Source organism: Vulpes vulpes, chromosome X (genome assembly GCF_048418805.1).
Source record: "Vulpes vulpes isolate BD-2025 chromosome X, VulVul3, whole genome shotgun sequence".
Lineage (NCBI taxonomy): Eukaryota > Metazoa > Chordata > Mammalia > Carnivora > Canidae > Vulpes > Vulpes vulpes.
Genome location: NC_132796.1, coordinates 77,276,263 through 77,298,690, shown reverse-complemented (window position 1 = coordinate 77,298,690; position 22,428 = coordinate 77,276,263). Strand labels below are relative to the sequence as shown.

The 22,428-nt window shown below is 38.8% G+C and overlaps 1 protein-coding gene across 2 annotated transcripts in view; it reads left to right on the top strand.

Moving 5' to 3' along the window:
• MORC4 (MORC family CW-type zinc finger 4) overlaps positions 1-22,428 on the top strand; it is a 53,403-nt gene that overhangs the window by 13,412 nt on the left and 17,563 nt on the right. For both annotated transcript variants that reach the window (XM_072744515.1, XM_072744514.1), the window contains exons 6-10: positions 2,027-2,159; positions 2,464-2,592; positions 6,672-6,791; positions 8,443-8,543; positions 20,087-20,185. In XM_072744515.1, the coding sequence (XP_072600616.1) occupies positions 2,027-2,159; positions 2,464-2,592; positions 6,672-6,791; positions 8,443-8,543; positions 20,087-20,185 (582 nt within the window). The remainder of the gene's footprint in view (positions 1-2,026; positions 2,160-2,463; positions 2,593-6,671; positions 6,792-8,442; positions 8,544-20,086; positions 20,186-22,428) is intronic.

Here is a 22,428-nt window from a genome sequence, read left to right as displayed (position 1 = left end):
TCTGCCTTCAGAGCAGCTGGATTAGAAGTATGAAAATCTTTGAAGCAGATAAATTTGAACTATAATAATGATACTGGCTTCACATCGTATGTTTAGAGCTAATAAAACCATCTGGAAATACTTTAGGATATGACATCATTTGTTTAATTTGTCATGTCTGGTAGAATACATTTAACAGTGTCCACGAAAGTCTACAAACCTTATATATAAGATAGAAGGGATACTGGTATCTTTAACAGAACAGGGTATCAGATGTATTCATTCTTTTTCTCCTTAGGTCAAGTATTTTGCCTCATTTCTTAGCTGGTAAAACTGTATAAAGTATGCTGGTATTTTATAAAGAGTACTTTCAATTAAAAAGAAAATAATGAGGTTTTTAAAAAATATATATATACATTGGTAATTTAGATCTTCCTGTGTCCTACTGGGAAAAATCTCAAGTAAATTTAATTTATATTATAAAGGATCATTTTCCTGAGGTGTTTCCAGTGATTTAAACACATTAAGAAGACTTTTTTCTTTGTACATTGTTTCTCAGTTATATGGTATTAGGTGTTATGTGAATAAAAGATTCCATGGTCAATAACTGGGGGGGAAAGCTGGCTGAAACAAAGTTTACCATGTTGCTTTTTTGCAGGACTTCTCAGAGGCTTTCTTATGCTAATGTTATTTCAGTTGGCCTTGAAAATGTGTAAGAGAGCTATATAGTATGTGGTTTTCCCAATTAAAAAAAAAAAAAAAAACAGTTTCTCCAGACCTGTTTTCCTTGAATGGTGAATGGTCGGGTGCAAGGAGGGCAGGGAACCTCCTTAGAGAATGTGTGCAAGTGGAGTGAGGTAGCAAGAATCAGGAACATCCTGGAAAATTCAGAATGTACTATTATAGTGAGGTGGGCTTTTTTTTTTACATTTTCAACACAGCACCTCTGAGCTAATAGAGGCTGAAGTATGAGAGGAGGTATCACTAGAGCTTGAGGTGGCCCTGAGGGCCAAGAATTGTTTCTCAATTTTATTCAGTCATACAACCCTTATTACTTACTTCTCTTTTTAAAAAAGATTTTATTTATTTATTCATGAGAGACACTGAGAGAGGCAAAGGTACAGGCAGAAGAAGAAGCATGCTCTCTGTGGGGAGCCCAATGCAGGAATCGATCCCAGGACCCCAGTATCAGGCCCTGAGCCGAAGGCAGATGCTCAACCACTGAGCCACCCAGGTGTCCCTACTTATTTCTTATTTAGGGGAACTACTGTTCCACAGAACAAACTTTGGGAATGGATGTTCTGATATATATGTTTTCTCTGTAGCTCATCTCTTGTTTTGGGTTTTTTTTCCAGGAACAAAGATGGGTCTTGCCTTTTCACCCTGGCAGTTGTTAGTGATATAGTCCAGGGTCTCAGAATGGATCAAAGCTAAGTAGCCCAAAAGGATTATGAGAAGAAGAAAGATCCTTGTGAAAGGAATATGAGCACTATTATATTTAGATGATAATTCCATAAATGATATTTCAGAGGACTAGCAGATACATGCTGTTTCTATGGCAACCTTTTTTTCCTTCCTCAAAGAAATAGGATTAGATCTAGGGAATCTTGGTATTTCATTAGTCCTTATACTATTGCTGAAATCAGAAGTAGGTTTTGATTCATTCTTCTATTTATTCAGTTGGAGTGGATGATGTTGAATGACCTACCCAGCAGTTCCCAGAAAGTTTGGATCTATTTTAAGATCCCCCTCTGAGAGTAGCTGACATCCATTTGATTTATCAAATCAGACATTTCCACTTTCCCTTTTTTTGTCTTTTGTACTTGGCTCACCACTTCTATGAAACAGTCGATTTGTTTAGACTAGGAATACCTCTAAGTATCGTGTGATCTTCAAACCAAGTAATTTATAGCTCCTTTGTACTGATAGGGAAAGAAATATGTGTCTGAGTTTTGGCTTATATTGTTTCTTCTCTCTTGGGTTCCTGATGCATTTTTGTCCTTTGGAATCAGTATTTGTTAGATTGGTACTTGTCTCTTTTACCCAGAAATAAAGATGGAAAATCTGAGTTGGACTTTGATACAGATCAATATGACATCCTGGTATCAGACTTTGGCACAGAAGAAAAAGAGACTGGTAATGTTACCTGTGAGCTGCCAGAAACAGAGTATTCTTTACGGGTGAGTAAGAGTGGTTTTTCTTCAATAATGAGAGGTAAGATCTCTTGTAACATGAAAATATTGCAGAACAAGGTCTCAGTTATATAAAGATGACAAACTTTTAGCCCTGTGCTAGGATTCCTTTTCACTGTCTCCTCTATAGCTAATACTGTCAGTAGCACTTTTGTGCAGTAGTTGAGATAACAAGGTAGAGAAACTAAGCCACATCTTTACCCAGAATAGATCTCAGTCACTAGCAATGTTTATGAGGATGTTAGTAGAATTGGCGATGTCATATAATAATTTTCCCTTTGCTGTTCCATAGGCATTTTGTGGTATTCTGTATATGAAGCCACGAATGAAAATTTTTCTGCGTCAAAAGAAGGTGACTACTCAGATGATTGCCAAGAGCCTGGCTAATGTAGGATATGATTTATATAAACCTACTTTTACTGTATCCTTACAACTACATGAAATTGGACCTCTTCATTTCAGGATTAGAGTTCCACGTTGAAATAAAAAAACAAAAATGATTTTTTTCCCAATTGAAAAATGTGTGTTGTAATACAAATCTTATTACAGTATATTCTTTTTTTTTTTTTTAGAGAGAGAGAGCGAGAACAGGGAGGAGGGGCAGAGGGAGAGGGAGAGAGAGAATCTCAAGCAGGCTCCATGTGGAGCCCAATGCGGGGCTCAATCTTACATCCCCAAGATCATAACCTGAGCTGAAATCAAGAGTCGGATGCTTAACTAACTGAGCCACCCAGGTACCCATACAGTATATTCTTTAAGAAGGTGTTTCTTTTTTTTTTTTTTGAAGGAATTTCTTAAATGCCAATAGATATGTCAGTTTTATCAGAAACCATCTGGAAATTATTAAAATCATACAGCATCCTGAGATTTTGGAGATTCTGGGTCAGAAGATTCTGAAATCTCTTTTTCTAATAGGAATAATTTATTTTTAAATCTTCAGCTAATTCTACTGAGTAGCCAGGTGTGAGACTCTCTGCCATAAGGAATGATCCATGCTGTATGGTTTGCACTGGAATTTTGTTATATGTTACATTGAAATAATCAAATATTAACTAGAGCATGTTAATCTTTTGGGCATAGTATGGTCTTTGTTGTTACAAGTCCAGACTTATATTGATGGAAGTTAGGAGAGTGAAAATTAAAGGTTGATTTCCTAGGGTGAGGTAAATCCTCAACAGGTTTGACATGGATTTCCTGATACTTGTCATAATGGGAGCCGCTCAAAGAAGTAATACTGATTTTCACTTCTACCCCCTATTACACTGGGAATGGATTTCAGATGCTTGAGAAAAATCTTAAGATGAACTATGGAAATTAGGTCCAACTCTGTTGATGGCTTTTGGGGCAAAAATAAAGTCTTTGGAAGGGGAGAACTCCTAAGCAGTCATGAAGAATTGCTCTCATAATTTATTTTCTAGTAACTAAGCACAGCTCTTGGCCCAAGAAACATGTTCCCACCCGATTTGCTTTATCAAAGGCTTTACCTAGTTTGCTTTGTCTTTCTTATGTGACCAAAAATTAGAAATTGTTGTTCCCTTTTTTAAAAGCTGTGTAAGTCCTTACTCATAAGTCAAGTGATTTTCTACTTTTTTGGGGATCACATACCCTCTCTACTACAAAAGCTTTTGAAAAAGAAAAAAGCCCTGAACAAGGCCATCTTAGCAAACCCAGAACTGGTGTTGTTATATTTTGTAGGTACATTAACTGTAATTCACTGTATGTAGGCTAGGATCTTAATGTCCTAGGTTTAACAGAGCCAGTTTTAAAGAAGTACTTTCCAACCACTATTTCAGGGAATGCCACATTTCTATCTCCAGCTTCTTTCTTTTGTGGGTTTCTGTCAGAGCAATTCCTGTGCACTGCTAAAAAATACAATTCTCCTGAAGATCTAATTGGTTTTATTAAGTGATCTGTGAAGAGGGCAGCATCCCATTTAGCAATTAAGAGATGGTCCCAGGAGCTATACAAAGTGGAAGGTATTTATAGGATGGGGCAAAAAGTTGTTAGCAAAAGAAAAGAAAGGATTATTTTAGGCCAGGTCAGCTTCTTTTTGTGGAAGAAAGGAAAATCAGGGTTTTTATCATGTACATGGTGTTGAGCAGGAAATTTCAGATGGACTCTTGAAAGGTCATACTCCTGGGATTGTTTAGAGCCAGAACTAAGTCCTGATTTGTTTACTTGGGGGGCAAATGATTCCAATTTGAGCTTTTTTTCGATGTATTTATATAAGAGAGTGAGCACATGTGCATGTGTGGGGGGAGAGGGAGAGAGAGAATCTCAAGCAGACTCCCTGCTGAGCCGGAAGCCCCCTGCCTGGCTTAGTTTCATGACCCATGAGATTGTGACCTGGGCCGAAATCACAAGTTAGAGGCTTAACAGACTGAGACACCCAGGTGCCCATTTTTTCTTTTTTATTTTTTTAAAATATTTTATTTATTCATGAGAGACACAGAGAGGCAGAGACATAAGCAGAGGGAGAAACAGGCTCCCTAGGGGGAGCCTGATGCGGGACTCGATCCCAGGACCCTGGAATCATGACCTGAGACAAAGCAACCACTCAGCCACCTAGGTGCCACCCCCCACAGTTTTTCTTTTTTTTAACAGCAATGCATGTGACATGTACTTCAACCCAATTTCCCATTAAACTAGTTATCTTCCCCTGTTAGAATTTGGGCTAAATGAATTCACTATAGGCATGAGTGACATGAAACTCCTGATAAAATTTACCCCAACATCAAAGAGAGACAAGATCACTGATGTTGACTTAATTATTCCTCAGTTATCAAAGGCCTCTTTTCTCTTCTTGTCCTTCCTTCTTATACTAGTTTGGGAAACCTCCTACCCCAGTGCACTGCCACCCCGTGATTTAGAATTTTAAAAGCATGCAACAGAAGAATTTGACATATCTCTAAAAAATGTTAAATTTGATAGTATTGAGTTTGAGTTTGTTTTGGGGAGTTTGTCCTGTTTTGCTTTTTCATGGGAATAGTCTTACCTGAGATTTGATTGGAACTTCTTGAGCCCAGATCGTAATTTCTGAGCCAAACTTTACTCTGTTGTGTAGCCCCCTGTATGATGTCTTTGTATCATACCTGACCTATTTGTTAACTAGATTCGATGCAAGTGGCTAATATTACATAGAGAGGGCAATGGAGATAGTTTTTGGAATCAGTAACAAATTTCAGCTCATTTGGACGTGAAGATTTCTTAGTATTTGTTTTAATAGAAATTTCAGTTTCTCTGTCTCCCCCTTTGTCTTTCTCACTCTCTTATCTTGGTTTTTGAATCAAATAGAACCTGCTGAAAACATATCATTGTTCATCTTTTACATATAATATTTAATTCACTTTATTTCATGTCTCCAAGCTTGTTCACTTCTTTCCATGAAACATATTACAACAGGACTATTCATTGTCCTTTACCCTTAAAAAGTGACTTTATTCTTCTTTATTCTCGCTTTTGCTTTCATTGTGTTTTGCATGATTAGCAGGACTTACCTTATTGCTTATACAGTTGACTCTTAAACAATACAGGGGTTAGGGACACCTACTCCCTTGCACAGTAGCAAATCTGAGTATAACTTTGGACTCCCCAGAAACCTAACTACTAATAGCATACTCTTGTTAGGAGGCTTTACTAATAACATGAACAATTAACATATGTTCTGTATGGTAGTGTAAACTGCATCCTTACAATAATACCTAACTTTTTCTTTTTTTTGCAGGGGGCACTTCTGGGCTGCACAGTGTATTTGTGAGTCTTCAAAAATTGGCACAAATCTCCAAGAATTTTTCCAGTGTATTTATTGAAAAAAAAATCTATGCACAAGTAGATCTGTGCAGTGCAAATCCATACTGTTCAAGCATTAACTGTAATTGTGTGGATTTGTGTTGTACTAGCTACCACTCTTATCTTACCTAGCAGCAAATTGAGCAACTAGCACAGGTTAAGAAATGTTTTGTGATTGTTTATGAATTTTTGAACCACTGATGATATTTTGGTGTATTTCCTACACTCTTTTCTATGCATGTATTCCTATATACATATTTTTAGATAATGCTTATCATTATATTCTGAACATTTCCTAATGTACCTAAATATTTTTCAGGGACATAATTTTCAAAGGCATGTAATAGACCATGTGAATATATTAACATTTATTTAGCCATCCCCTTATTGTCAGACATTTAAATTATTTGTTTTTCTGTCATTCTAGCTAATTGACCAATCTCTGTAACTCATAAACCTTTATGAGCTTTCCTGACTATTTCTCTAGGATAAATTCCTGGAAGGAGAATTACTTGGTCACAGATTAAGAATATTTTTAAAGCAATTGCTACAGATTTTGTAAATGTCCCCTGGAAGGGTTATACCAACTTAAATCCAATGGTATATGATGGGGTTTTGTTGTTGTTGTTGTTGTTGTTGTTTTCTATAACAGTGCAAAATATTGTCTGCTAAATCCCATGGTGTTTGATTCCTTAATGATTTTCCTCTCAGAATAAGCAAGTGAAAATAACTTTTGGGTTCTCTTGCAAGAATTATAACCAGTTTGGAGTCATGATGTATCATAACAACCGACTCATAAAGTCTTTTGAGAAGGTGGGATGCCAGGTGAAGGTGAGTGGTTAATGTTTCTTTGTCATAGAAGGCTGAAAAGAGAAAGAAGAGGATTTGAAATTTACAAAGGGGATAGACTCATTAATTGCTTTTACTCCCACCTTATGATGGTTGTTAAATCTGATCCTGGAACTCTGTGTTATCAGTGAGCTGTCTTTTGTTGGAAAGCTCTTTCTACTTCTCATTCTTCACCAGTGATAATTAATCCAGGAGCTTTACTGAATGCATTTTCCAGGTAGCTGTTGAGAAGAGAGAGTATTAGAACACCAGTAACTTTGCCATGTGTATTGGTTTATTAGTGTTTAAGATAGCTCTTTCTACTTTCTTGGAGAGACAATAAGGCACAGTAGAAGCAGAATGAAATTTAGTGGTTGATGACCACTAAATTTGACCCGGATTTGAGTTCTGCCTTTTCCACTTAAAATCTGAGGAACTTTAACTAAATTTTTACATTTCTCTAAGGCTCATCTTTCCTTCCCTGTAAAATAAAAGCAACAGAAATGATTTTATCTGCTCTGCCTACCCTACAGCTTACCAGGCTGAGAAGCTTAAATGGGGTAAATAATGAATATACTATATAAACTGAACTGTACAAATACTACCATCATCTTTAATGTTTTAATGGCATGTTCAGGTTGTCAGATCCACAAATATCCTATTCATTCCCATTTTATAGATAAGATTGCTAAAGCATGAAAGATGATAAACTGCTTTGCGTTACACAGTAGGACAAAGTTATAGAAGATCTAGGATAGCTAATTTACAGCCTATGCTGCTTTTCATTGTTATATCATCTTTATATGTACAACACATATATGAATGCCATCCTAATTACGCCTTGACTTTTTAAATCCCAAAGTATTTTATATCAGCTTGTCATTAATAACCACTGCTAGTCTGACTCCCTTTTTTTTTTTTTAAAGATTTTATTTATTCATGAGAGACACACACAGAGAGAGAGAATGAGAGAGAGGCAGAGACACCAGCAGAGGGAGAAGCAGGCTCCATGCAGGGAGCCTGATGTGGGACTCAATCCCAGGACTCCAGGATCATGCCCTGGGCCAAAAGCAGACACTAAACTATTGAGCCACAGAGGCATCCCCTGACTCCCTTTTGTAATTGTTTGGTAGCCTACATATATAAAAATTACTTATTTTTGTAGAGTGTGATGTTTACATATTATCCTTAAAATTGCTTTTCTGATGGTTGGTTTCTATTCCATAGAAAAGTAGTATGTAGCCTTGTTTGTCTTTGTTTTTTTTTTTTTTTTTTTTTTTTTTTTTTTTTTTTTTTTTTTTTTAGCATTGTCATTCTTTGTTCAAAGGAAATCTTACAGCAATCCCATAATATAAAACAGATGAAGGTGGAAGTAGTGTGCATGAAGTAGAGATGGCTATTAATCCATGGAAAATCCTAGAGAATCTATGGATCATAGTCTGAAAATCTCTGCCTTAGAATTGGTCAGAGGTTCCAGTCCAGTGGAATACTTGTGGTCTGTTCAAGTTCATCCTGGGTATTTCTCTAGATGTTGCTGTACTTTCCTTGCTTTTGAATGTTATGTAACCTTTCTATTACTGCTTAAAATCAAAAGGAAATGCTTCCAGATGGTCAACAGTAATGTAAGTGTTGAACTTAATATTTTTTTTCGAAGCCAACTCATGGAGAAGGTGTGGGAGTAATTGGAGTCATCGAGTGCAATTTCTTAAAACCTGCATATAACAAACAAGACTTTGAATACACCAAGGAGTACCGGTGAGTCACTCCCAACCTGAGGTGTTTCTGATAGTCTATTCAGATCTGATTCTATCCTCTGCAATCTCTCAAATCATCACTAAAAGCCAGCCAGATGAGCTGAGAATTCCTTTAAACCACTCTTACAAGATGAGAGATAAAATTACTTGATTTTTCAATGAAAGCTTATTGATACATTATATAGAGAGAGCCCAGTTGAGATAAAATTTACCTTTAAAAAGTATGGAAAGAGCATGGCAGTCACTTCATAAGATACTTCTGGTAAAACAAAGAGTTGGGATTGATCTTAATGAAAAGGGATGAAAGGATCTGCAGGCATCAAATATGTTAGGGGGAAAAAAAGCCACAGTTTGAAGTTTGTTCCAAAAGAATTTCTTGAAGCCGGTGAACAGATTGAGAGGATAGCAGCAGGAGAGATGTGTGTGTTTTCATGGAAGCATCTAGATTTCATAAGTGAGACAAAAAATGAAAAAGGAACTTGACACTGAGGCTGAAACAGCAAGGATATTTTTAGGAGACAAAAAAAGGAGTCAGTGAAGCCAAGATAACAACAATTTGTTGTAAAACTTTTAGCGAGGGATGGATTATTCATTCCTTCTTAAGTATATCTCCTATGTGCTAGCTACTAGGGACAGAAGAATGAAAGATAAGAATCCTTGATGCCTGTGAACTAACTAGATGAGATGAGATGTATGCAAAGAAGAGACAAATACCCATAAAATAGTTGCTTCAATGGAGGATACATGCAAAATGGGAAGAGCCTTTAAATGTGCCTAAAGGGTCAAACAAAGCTTCACAGAGCAGATCCTACTTGAACTTAATCTTGAAGGAGAAATTGGAGTTTGCTAGGTAGACAGATAGGGAAAAGACATTCTAAGCAGAGGAAAGTCTAGGCAGGAGAGGGTAGGCGGTGTTCTAGTAGTAAGGAGAAAGAAGGTATGAGGACATTGGGTGTCCTTTTCCCTAAAACCTCATAGCAAATTTTAGGGGGGGGGCGGGAAGCACTTCCCCAAATTTCTTTTGGTTTGTACCCAAAAAATGTAGTAGAATTAGTTAAATCTTACACCGTAATTTATCAGGAGCCATAGGAATTTTCGATTTAGTGCTTGAAAAAGAGACAGTTGTTTGGATGGCAACCCTAAATTAATTTCAGGGCAATGGGTTCTTGATTCCTCAGGCCACCCAGTGGGTGTGGTAATCACCTGCCCTCAGTTTAAGGAATATGGCCTTTTAAATGAGTCTGATCCATAATAGAGATCTTCCACTAGGACCTGACTCTTAAGAGTGAAAGTTTAGAAATGACATCAGTTGGACAAGTCTCAGAGCCAAGTCATTCTTTTTCTCTTGAGTGAAAGGAACAGTGAATTTCTGGTGAAAATGAAATAGTTAAGATTTGTGAAATCCAAATATTAGATATTAAACAGTACTTAACATCTTTCTTATATCATCTTTGTTACTCCCCACATCTACCTTTTAAATTTTAGAGGGATTAGACCTTGGCTTGTGATGTTTTGTTTTACTATGATGAGTTTGAGGTGATTGCAGGGCATTTAAATAGAGATATTCCATAGACAGTAGTTTTATCTAGTTAAATATCTAGGATTTTTGCTTAAGGAGCTTAATATCTGCTACACATTTTATTGAAAACAGGAAACTAGTATACTATCCTACATACAGAATCTTTTGAGGATAACAAATTTATATTACTCTTATCCCAATTCTGGCATCATTATCCTTTTTCACTGTATTTTATATAAATGAAAAGGTGTTTAGTTAAAAAAAAAATAGAAGACTTTGAGAAGGGGATTAGAGAAGGCTGTCTGCTATCAGAAACTCATCCTAAGAGTATGATAGAAATCAAAACTGCAAATGCTAAAAGAGATACCAGCCATCATAGTACTGGAATGTCTACAAATAAATCATCTGTAATATCACTCTTAATAGTTATGGATATCAGATTTCAGCTGCAACTATCAGGACTCAAACTGACAACGTTTTTAGAGTGAATTTCAGCTTAAGAAATATGAACACACACCCACTGACCACCTCACTGGTGCAATGGCACCGTGGCTGGGCTTTGTGGAGTCTTCCAGAGAAATTCAAGGTATGGATGCTGCCTTTCAGGAGCTTACAGTCTGTTTTTAATGATGAATTGTCACATATGTGAAACAGTTTAGACAGCAATAAAATGGCTGTGTGATCAGTCAAAACCTAAGTGATATGGTACAGGAAAAATGCCCTGATAGAACAGATAGGGAAGGTTTTAGGTGGAAGTTATGACTTGAGATTTGTCTGAAAGGATACAGGACTTAGAAACAGGAGGGAAGGAAATTCCAGGATGGAACTATAGCATGACAAGTAGTGACAGGAACTCAAAATGGTGAGAATATAGGGTGTGGGAAGAGGACACAACTAGAATGAAGGGAAATAGAGTCGAATAGACAGAACAGGGCTATCTCCTGAAGCAGGAATTGACACACTTTTCCTGTGAAGGGCCAGGAAGTAAATATTTTAGGTTTTGTGGGCCATGTGGTCTGTCACAACTACTCAGTTCTACTGTAGTATAAAAGCAGTATAAAAGCCCTAGACAATAAGTAAAGGAATGAGCATGTCTGTGTCCAAGACATTTTTTTTACAAAAGCAGGCAGTGCCTGAATTTGGTCCACAGTCTGTAGTTTGCCGACTCCTACCCTAGAGCCACAGTTCCCAGACTGCATGCCAAGCTGCACATAATAAACTCAAACAGAGGGGAGCAATAGGATATTCTATATTTTTGAGGAAAGTACCGTGATACTCAACTTCTACCTCTAAATAATAGAAATGGTCTTTTCTTCCTGTTCGAGCAAATCACCACAAACTTCGTGGCTTAAGACAATGCTGATTTATTGCCTTAGAGTTCTGTAGGTTAGAAGTCCCAACACAAATAAAATTTGTGCCTAGCCTCACTAGGCTAAAATTAAGGTTAGCAGGGCTACATTCCTCTCTGAGGGCTCCATGGGGGGAATCCATTTCTAGAAGTTTCCAACTCTTGGCAGGCATTCCTTGGCCTGTGCATGGTCCTCTCTCTCCATCTTCAGAGCCATCAGTGGTGGGTCAAGTCCTTCTCACATCACATCACTCCGATGATCCTACTTCTTTTTTTTTTTTTTATTGGTGTTCAATTTGCCAACATATAGAATAATACCCAGTGCTCATCCCATCAAGTGTCCACCTCAGTGCCCGTCACTCAGACACCCCCACCCTCCACCCACCTCCCCTTCCACCACCCCTAGTTCGTTTCCCAGAGTTAGGAGTCTCTCATGTTCTGTCTCCCTTTCTGATATTTCCCACTCATTTTTTTCTCCTTTCTCCTTTATTCACTTTCACTATTTTTATATTTCCCAAATGAATGAGACCATATAATGTTTGTCCTTCTCTGATTGACTTATTTCACTCAGCATAATACCCTCCAGTTCCATCCACGTCAAAGCAAATGGTGGGTATTTGTCGTTTCTAATGGCTGAGTAATATTCCATTGTATACATAAACCACATCTTCTTTATCCATTCATCTTTTGATGGACACCGAGGCTCCTTCCACAGTTGGGCTATTGTGGACATTGCTGCTGGAAACATCGGGGTGCAGGTGTCCCGGCGTTTCATTGCATCTGTATCTTTGGGGTAAATCCCCAGCAATGCAATTGCTGGGTCGTAGGGCAGATCTATTTTTAACTCTTTGAGGAACCTCCACGCAGTTTTCCAGAGTGGCTGCACCAGTTTACATTCCCACCAACAGTGCAGGAGGGTTCCCCTTTCTCCACATCTTCTCCAACATTTGTGGTTTCTTGCTTTGTTAATTTTCCCCATTCTCACTGGTGTGAGGTGGTATCTCATTGTGGTTTTGATTTGTATTTCCCGGGTGGCAAGTGATGCAGAGCATTTTGTCAGGTGCTTGTTGGCCATGTCTATGTCTTCCTCTGAGATTTCTGTTCATGTCTTTTGCCCATTTCATGATTGGATTGTTTCTTTCTTTGCTGTTGAGTTCAATAAGTTCTTTATAGATCTTGGATACTAGCCCTTTATCTGATACGTCATTTGCAAATATCTTCTCCCATTCTGTAGATTGTCTTTCAGTTTTATTGACTGTTTCTTTTGCTGTGCAAAAGCTTCTTATCTTGATGAAGTCCCAATAGTTCATTTTTGCTTTTGTTTCTCTTGCCTTCATGGATGTATCTTACAAGAAGTTACTGTGGCTGAGTTCAAAAAGGGTGTTGCCTGTATTCTCCTCTAGGATTTTGATGGAATCTTGTCTCACTTTAAGATCTTTCATCCATTTTGAGTTTATCTTTGTGTATGGTGTAAGAGAATGGTCCAGTTTCATTCTTCTGCATGTGGCTGTCCAATTTTCCCAGCACCATTTATTGAAGAGACTGTCCTTTTTCCAGTGGATAGTGTTTCCTGCTTTGTCGAATATTATTTGACCATAAAGTTGAGGGTCCACTTCTGGATTCTCTATTCTGTTCCATTGATCTATGTGTCTGTTTTTGTGCCAGCACCACACTGTCTTTGATGACCACAGCTTTGTAGTACAACCTGAAATCTGGCATTGTGATGTCCCCAGCTATGGTTTTCTTTTTTAATATTCCCCTGGCTATTTGGGGTCTTTTCTGATTCCACACAAATCTTAAGATAATTTGTTCCAACTCTCTGAAGAAAGTCCATGGTATTTTGATAGGGATTACATTAAACGTGTAAATTGTCCTGGGTAACATTGACATTTTCACAATATTAATTTTGCCAATCCATGAGCATGGAATATTTTTCCATCTCTTTGTGTCTTCCTCAATTTCTTTCAGAAGTGTTCTGTAGGTTTTAGGGTATAGATCCTTTACTTCTTTGGTTAGGTTTATTCCTAGGTATCTTATGCTTTTGGGTGCAATTGTAAATGGGATTGACCCCTTCATTTCTCGTTCTTCAGGCTCATTTTTAGTGTATAGAAATGCCACTGACTTCAGGGCATTGATTTTGTATCCTGCTACACTGCCGAATTGCTGTATGAGTTCTAGCAATCTTGGGGTGGAGTCTTTTGGGTTTTCTATGTATAGTATCATGTCATCGGTGAAGAGGGAGAGTTTGACTTCTTCTTTGCCAATTTGAATGCTTTTTATTTCTTTATGTTGCCTGATTGCTTCTAGTACTATGTTGAATAGCAGTGGTGAGAGTGGACATCCCTGTCTTATTCCTGATCTTAGGGGAAAGGCTCCCAGTGTTTCCCCATTGAGAATGATATTTGCTGTGAGCTTTTCGTAGATGGCTTTTAACATGTCGAGGAAAGTTCCCTCTATCCCAACACTCTGAAGAGTTTTGATCAGGAATGGATGCTGTCTTTTGTCAAATGCTTTCTCTGCATCTAATGAGAGGATCATATGGTTCTTGTGTTTTCTCTTGCTGATATGATGCATCACATTGATTGTTTTACGAGTGTTGAACCAGCCTTGCATCCCTGGGATAAATCCTACTTGGTCATGATGAATAATCTTCTTAATGTATTGTTGTATCCTATTGGCTAGTATCTTGTTGAGAATTTTTGCATCCATGTTGATCAGGGATATTGGTCTGTAATTCTCCTTTTTGGTGGGGTCTTTGTCTGGTTTTGGAATTAAGGTGTTGCTGGCCTTATAGAACGAGTTTGGAAGTATTCCATTTCTTTCTATCTTTCTGAACAGCTTTAGTAGAACAATGACCCTACTTCTGTCATCACATCTACTTCTCTGATTCTGACTCTTCTGCCTTCACTCTTCTTCTTTTAAGGACCCTTGTGATTACACTGGATAATTCAGCATAGTCTTCCCCTCTTAAGGTCTGCTGGTAAGTAAGTAACCTTAATTCCATCTGCAACCTTAATTCTCCTTTGCCATGTAACCTGATACAGTCACAGGCTCGAGGGTTTAGGACATAGAAATCTTTGGAGGACTGGTATTCCACCTACCACAGCCTGCCCCCTGGGCTTCTAGGATCCACTTATATTTCACACACAAAATACATTCACCCCCTCCCAACATCCCCAAATCTCAACTATTATAGCAACTCTAAGTCTTAAGCTCCTGTCTTAATGTCAGCAGTTCAGGATTCCCAAATCTCATTATATGAACCAGGTGTGGGTCCCATGCAACCTGGGGTCAAATTCCTCTCCATTTCACTCTCAAAATAGAATGGTGGGACAGGCTTACCAGGTCAAGATATTCCAGTTCAAACGGAGGAAAATGGAAGGAAAACAGAGTCACAGGCCTCAAGCAATTTCAAAATCCAGCCACAGAATGCCATTAAGTCTCAAGCCCTGCAACTAATGTTCTGGGGCTTGCAGCCTCCTCTGCTGAACTTGATGCTCTGCCCTCTGGGCTCATCACTGCACCCTCAGCGTCCTCTTTCCTTTTTCAGCAAAGGGGGTATGCATCCGTGGCTCAGGACCTTCATTGGCCTGTGTTCTGACTGTAGAGTTGTGGAGGTCCACCAGCCTCCTTCTCATTTTGTACCCTCTCCATCCTTGTCAGCCTAGGGTAGCAATTTTCGTGCCAGGACACCATTCTCAGGAATCTTACGGATCTTACATGTATGTCACGGATATTCACTCAGACAAGAAGCTCTTGACAGGTCTTTCCTAGATAATCCTATTTCTATTCTTGGCTTCTGCTGAGATGGCTGTGGAGATCTGAGTCACATGTTTAATCTTTTCAAAGAGCTTTTTTGTGTGACAGAATACTCTGACCTTTTGATCTGACATATTAGCGAAAGGTTCTCTAGCCACAGCCCTGGCTTTTTCTCCAGAGTGTGCTTTTCTGACCATGAATGTCTCCATTTTAGTATCTTTTGCTGTCTGGAGATAAGCTGAGGACTTACAGAAACATTAAGTCCTGGTCCCTTTTTGTCCAAGAGTTCCCTCTCAACGTCTTTGTCTCCTCCCATATTTTATGTAAGCAGCCTGAAGACACTGGGCCACACTGTCAACAGGTTGCCTGGAAGTCTCCTCGGCTAACAGTCCTGTGGCATCATTACAAGTTTTGCTTTCCACGGAACTGCAGGACACACTCCTGTTAAGCTCTCTGCCACTATCTAATCGGGATCACCTTCCTCAAATTTTCCAGTAGCATGTTCCTCATCTTCTCCCAAGCCTTCACCAGCAGCAGTTCCACCATCTGTGGTTCTGCTAACAGTCTGTTCCCAGTAATGTAGGTATTCTCTGAGGAAATCTTTGTTTTCTCCCCCATGGCCCTTTACCTCCTTCTGAGCCCTGACCAGGGGAGGGGGGCCCAACCTCCGTATTTCCACTAACTGTTCAGTCTAGAATCTAGATTACAGTCTCAGCCATTTCTGTCATGGTCCACAGATTCTTCCAGCCCCTTCCCACTGTGCAAATCTAAAGCTAACTTCCATATTCATAGGTATTTGTTGTACCAGCACCACCTTTCCGAGTACCAAGATTTGTTTCATTCCTTTTGACTACATCATACCTTGGCAAACCTGGGTTTTCATTGGTTGCTGTGACAAAAAACTAAGTGATACATGAGAAGCAGGGTTGAATAAGAAATGAGGGGAGCTGTGTCCAATTTCGTTCCAAGGTTTGGGTAGTGGCACCCCGCCCAGCAGGCATACACACACACAGCCATCCCATTAGTGATTGTGGCTACTTAAGAATGAAATAAAATCTTTTTTTTCATTTGATATGCATTATTTTCTCAAATAGATACTAAATGTTAGCATATAAATACTGATTAAATTATTTGGACCTAACTTGTCTAGTAACCAAACCTGGTCCATATTGGTTTTGACCTACGGGTAGCATGAAAAACTTGAGACACAAGGGGTGCCATGAACCGAGAAGGTTTAAGAACAACTGTCTTAGAGGAATGTTGGATAGAGTAGCTGATGCCTTAGACAGTGGGAACTTCATTGTGTTTTCTTGACTAGGGGAGTGACTTGAAACAGTTCTATCTTCCAGATATAGTATATTACAACCATATACTGCTTTATGGTTCTTAAGGTGCTTGGCATGAATTAGGTCAGCTGATAAATCTGAAAATGACGCAGGATGGATTGAAGGAAGGATTAAAGGCTCTTGGAGTAACCTAGGTGTGAGATGAATGTCTGAAACAAGAGCCATGGAAAAGGAAGTAGAGGACAGATGCTGTGAAGAAAAGCTCAAAAGATTTTGGTGGCATGTTAAATAAGGGGTATAAAGGAGAGAAGAGAATCAAAAGATCACTGCAAAGTCTTGAATTTAGTACAGTGGGATATTGGCAGGGATCATTGATAAAGTAATGACTCTACTTTGGACAAAGGAACCATTTCATGGGGTGGTGATGGTGGAAACTAGACTGTAGGAGGTTAAGATGGGAGAATGAAGAGGAAGTAGTAGGTGTAGACCACATAGACCAGGATTGGGGAAGCCAAAGGAAGGAGATTAATAGAATAGTGGAGTCAAACCAGGGTTTTTTGAGAAGAAATGGGATTTCAGAATACATGGCAATGGTTATCTTAGTTGAGGTGGTGGTTATGTGACTGTATACATTTGTCAAAACTGATGGAACTACACACTTAAAAAGATGCATTCTACTCTGTAAATTTTACCTGGATACATGAGAACAGAGCTTTATTTTTCTTTTTAGTTAAGATAAAATTCACGTACCATGAATGTCACCGTAATTAAGTCTTCACTGTAGTGGTGCTTAGTATATTCACAAATTGTACAACCATCACCAGTATTGAACTCCAAAACATCTCCACCATCCCAGAAAGCTACTCCTTGTCCATTAGCAGTCATTCCAATCCCTGGCAACCACATAATCTATTTCCCTTTTTTCCCAGTTTCTTTTTTATCACAGTAAAAATATATGTACCATAAAATTTACCATCCTAACCATTTTTAGGTGTATTGTTAAGTGGCATTAAGGACATTCACACCATCATGCAACCATCACTACCACCCATCTCTAGAACTCTTTTCATCTTGCAAAACTGAAACTCTATACCTGTTAAACAATAATTCCCCATTCCCACTTCCACCAGCCCCTGCCAACCTTCATTCTACTGTCTGTTTCTTAAGATTTTGACTACTCTAAGTACCTCATTTAAGTGAAATCATACAGTAATTTGTCTTTTTGTGATTGACTCATTTCACCTAGCATAGTGTCCTCAAGCGTAATGCATGTGCCAGAATTTCCCTCCTTTTTAAAGGCTGTATAATATTCTATTGTGTGTGTATATATCTATATGTGTACATATACACGTGCATGCACAATACAGTTTGCTTATCCATTCATCCATCAACAGACAATTGGGTTGCTTCCACATTCTAGCTCTTGTGACTTATAGTCTGTTTTATCTGATACTAGTATAGCCACCATTTCTCTCTTTTGGTTACTATTTACATGGACTATTCTTTCCATCCTTTCTCTCTCAATCTACTTGTGTCTTTTGTGTCTAAAGTTCATCTCCTCTGGGCAGCATATATTTACATCATGGTTTTTGAGTTTCTCTTACTCATTCCACCAAACTCCTTTTTGATTGGAAAGTTTAAACCATTTACATTTAAAGCACTTACAGATAAGGAGGGACTTCTGTCATTTTGCTTTGTTTTCTATATGACTCATAAGATTTTTTTGTCCCTAATTTCCTGTATTACTGTCTTCTTTTGTGTTCAGTTGATTTTTTTATAGTGACAATTTATTTCTCTTTTTTTTGTGTATATTTTATAGCAGTTTTCCTGTTTTAAGAGCTGAAACTTGCTAGTTTATCATTTAAGCCTCCTGAAAGTTGCAAGCCATTAGTAGACTCTAAAATTCCAAATAGATCAGACAATTCTGCCAGTGCAATGACTGTCTAGGTGAAGGGATATAGTCTTGATGCTTCCTACTCCATCTTTCCAGAATCCCATCTAATCTACTTGTTTTATTTTTTTTAAAGATTGTATTTATTTGAGGGAGTGAGTGTGTGCACACATGAGAGAGAGAGAGTGAGGGGATCCCTGGGTGGCGCAGCGGTTCGGCGCCTGCCTTTGGCCCAGGGCGCGATCCTGGAGACCCGGGATCGAATCCCACATCGGGCTCCCGGTGCATGGAGCCTGCTTCTCCCTCTGCCTGTGTCTCTGCCTCTCTCTCTCTCTCTGTGACTATCATAAATAAATAATTAAAAAAAATTTTTTTTTAAAAAAAAGAGAGAGAGTGAGAGGGAGAGAGAAAGCGCACACAAAGCAGGGGGAGGGGCAGAGGCAGAGGGAAAAGTGGGGAGCCTGACTGACATACGAGTGCTGGATCCCAGGATCCTGGGATCATGACCTGAGCTGAAAGCAGATGCTTAGTAGACTGAGCCACCCAGGTGCCCCTAATCTACTTCTTTTGAAAATAATTTTAAAACAGAATTTTAAGAGAAAATTTGGAATAGTTCTTCATCTGTGACTTGAAGGAAAGATACAAACATAGAAGTGTGACCATCAGTAGGTTGGAGGAGAGAGAGTATAGAGGAGCTCTTCTCTGTGTGGTCAGAATCTAACATAATATTAGGTGGAGGTAAGGAAGAATTCCTCTGAAGGAGATAAGAGGTCTACAAAACCCTTGGGGAATGATCCAAGGAGTCCAGAGATTTTTTAAGAACTCTAAATTTGTAGTATTTCAGGTGTCTACAACTCTGCATTAAGGTGTGATCCTAGGTTGTAGAATTAAATAGGGATTAGTCATTCAAAATTGGGAGTTTTTAAAAGTAAAATCCAAAAACAAAAAAAAGTGAAATTCAGATTTTGACTTATACACATTACATTGTTTGACCGTAGGTTTACTGTTGTTCACTGGGGAAGAGAGATAAAGGAGAAAGAGCAAGAGCCAGAGCTAGGGTCCAGCCTCCACTAACAGATACATAGCAGAGGGTTGAAGGGGACTTTATTGTCCATCAGCGCCCTGACTGCCATGATCAACATTTGAATGAAGAACTGTGTAGACACAGTTATTGTCCATCGGTGCCCTGACTGCCATGATCAACATTTGAATGAAGAACTGTGTAGACAGAGTAGACAGTTTTTACTGTAGACAGTTTTTAAGTTAGTACTGGATGGATTTGTAATAGGTAGGGTGCAGTATTTGATCCCCTGACTTTCAACTTGGTCCTGAATTGTTTACCTGTAGTCTTCTGACAGTCTAAGCAACACCCCATCAACTTCCCAGTATTTGTCTCTGTCCTGCCTCTGCAGTTGAATCTTCTGTCATTGTCTATGATGTTAATTCTGCCACCTCATGATTCTAGAAGTCCTGAAAATTTGAAGAATACAGTACTTTTTGGGACTAGTGACCATTTTGCCTTTGCAACCAAAGTGACCATTCGACATTATGGCTTCATCATTTTAACATGTCATTTGCAAAGATAGTGAATTCCCATCCTAGTTTCTGAAAGTATAGATGTTCACCATTAGGCTGCTTATTCTGCAGTGTCAACTTCTGTTAAATGGGAACATCTCAAAGATCGTAAAATTGTTCAACAGATCCCCAGCTTTGACATGCTTCTTCTTGCTTTTTCTTTCAGGTTGACAATAAATGCCCTTGCCCAGAAGCTCAATGCTTATTGGAAGGAAAAGACATCCCAAGAAAATTTTGAGTCTTCAGCCATAGCCAGGCCAATACCGTGAGTAGTAAATAACAGAATATAAAGGTATTTGGGGTGATATCCATAGAGCAAATGGAAGGAACAAGAGTAAGATGGTGCTTTTCATTTAAGGAGGTTTAATTAACAAAAAAAGGGGAAATCACAGGTACTGATTTCATCATTCTCTAGACCTCTTCACTCTGGTTTAACATTTGTGTGGCTTAGAGCATAAATATGAAGAGTTTAGTGCTGTGAGTTTATCCTACAGGCAGTGTGATATAATGGAAGATGATGGCCATTTAAATGAGACACTCCTGGGTTGAAAATCTGGATCTGCTTCTTAATAGTTGGGTGAGCTTGGGTAAGTAAGTTACCTCACCTCCGGGAGAATTTGAAATTAGATAGCATAACATTTTTAGTATAGGACCTGGCATATAGTAGGTGTTCAAAAATATTAGCAAACTTCCCTTCTCTTTGTTTTAGTGAACATTGTTGGACCTGTACCAAGAAATTTGAGGGTAAAAGTAGAGAACTCAGCATATCAGGAATTTATTGAATTTAAGATGGAGAATTCCATACAGAACCATGGATCAGGATGACATGGCTCAGTGAGCCACGAAATGAGCATAAAACAGAGTATAGAATGTGTGACAATACATGTATAATCACTTACACCACCATCGTGACAGTGATTATAGAGTGTTAAAAGTTCATTTTGGGGGTTGACACCTGTGGGGTTTTTTTTAATGGAAATGATCAGGCAAATGTATGATACAAGATTTTGTTTCAAATGTAGCATGATCGGCTGTTGTGTGAATATCACTGCCTTACTCTAAAGATCTCTGCTCCTGTCTAGCCTCTGTGTTGTCAAAAAAAAGCCAACTTAGATGAGATGCCTTTTTTTTTTTTTTGCCTTTTGAAACAGGCAGTGATTAATACAATGAAGCAGATGTTCATATATTGCTAGAGTGTGTGTGCATGTGTTATAAGACCTTTCTGGAGGCACAATTGTAATAATTATTATTGTTTATTGAGTACTTATGTACCTGGCCCTGTAAAAGTCCTTTACATGTGGTTTACATTTATTTGATCATTACAACAACCCTGTGAGGTAGACAGAATCACATTATTACCTCTTTACAAATGTAGACGCTGATACACTGAGCTTAAGTAACTTGCTCAAGGGGAGTCCAGGCGGCTCAGCAGTTTAGCGCTGCCTTCAGCCCAGGGCCTGATCCTGGAGACCCAGGATTGAGACCCACGTCAGGCTCCCTGCATGGAGCCTGCTTCTCCCTCTGCCTATGTCTCTGCCACTCTTTCTCTCTCTCTGTGTCTCTCATTAATAAATAAATAAACTCTTTAAAAAAAAAAGTAACTTGTTCAAGATGAAACAAATAGAAAGTGGTAGATACGAGGTTCAAATACAGGTGGTCAGCCCCCGAAAGCCCAAGTTCTTAGGCATGACTCTTCTGGAAGGAGGATGCAGTGAGGGGAATATTGTGCAACCCCTCCAACTACCTGTTTATTGCAAGTATGAGCCAAATGCCTCTCCTATCTGCCTGGATGGAACGATCTCCCATAATCCAGTGTAACCTGAGGCTAAGAGTTGCTAGTCCCCAAGACAGTAATAGTGGCAGGCTTCTGCAAGCAGGTCTTCTGGGTGTCTAACATGTAAAATCAAAGCTAATAGGACCTTTCCTCTCCCCTCCCACTAAGGCTGAAACTGCTTTTGGCTATCTCTGGCTCTAGATAAAACAGTGGCTGAATGGAAATACATGGACACCAGAGGTCAGACCTGAGCTCAGAGTTTAGAGATTACAAAACTGGAGCAGCCTGGAGCTAGGAGATGGGGAGCTATATATCCAAAAACATGTATGAATTCTCTGTTAAAATAGAGTTTCAAACAAGAAGAGGACATTGTGGTTGAGGGGTAGAAATACGAGTACCTTTGGTCTTTTTTATATCTTTCTGTATTTTCTAGGTTTTCTATAATCTTACATTTTTATAAAATAACCCCATTATTTAAAAAGATAAGGAAGGGGCTCCTGGGTGGCACAGTTGGTGAAGCATGTGACTCTTGATTTTGGCTCAGGTCATGATCTCATAATTGTGGGCTCAAGCCCCACATTGGGCTCCACACTAGGCAAGGGGCCTGCTTAAGAGTCACTCTCCCTCCCTTTCCTCCTTCCCCTCCCCCACCCCAGCCCCAGATTGCATTCTCTTCCTCTCTTTAAAAAAAAAAAGATAAGGAGAATATTGATCTAAGACAAAAAAGAACCATA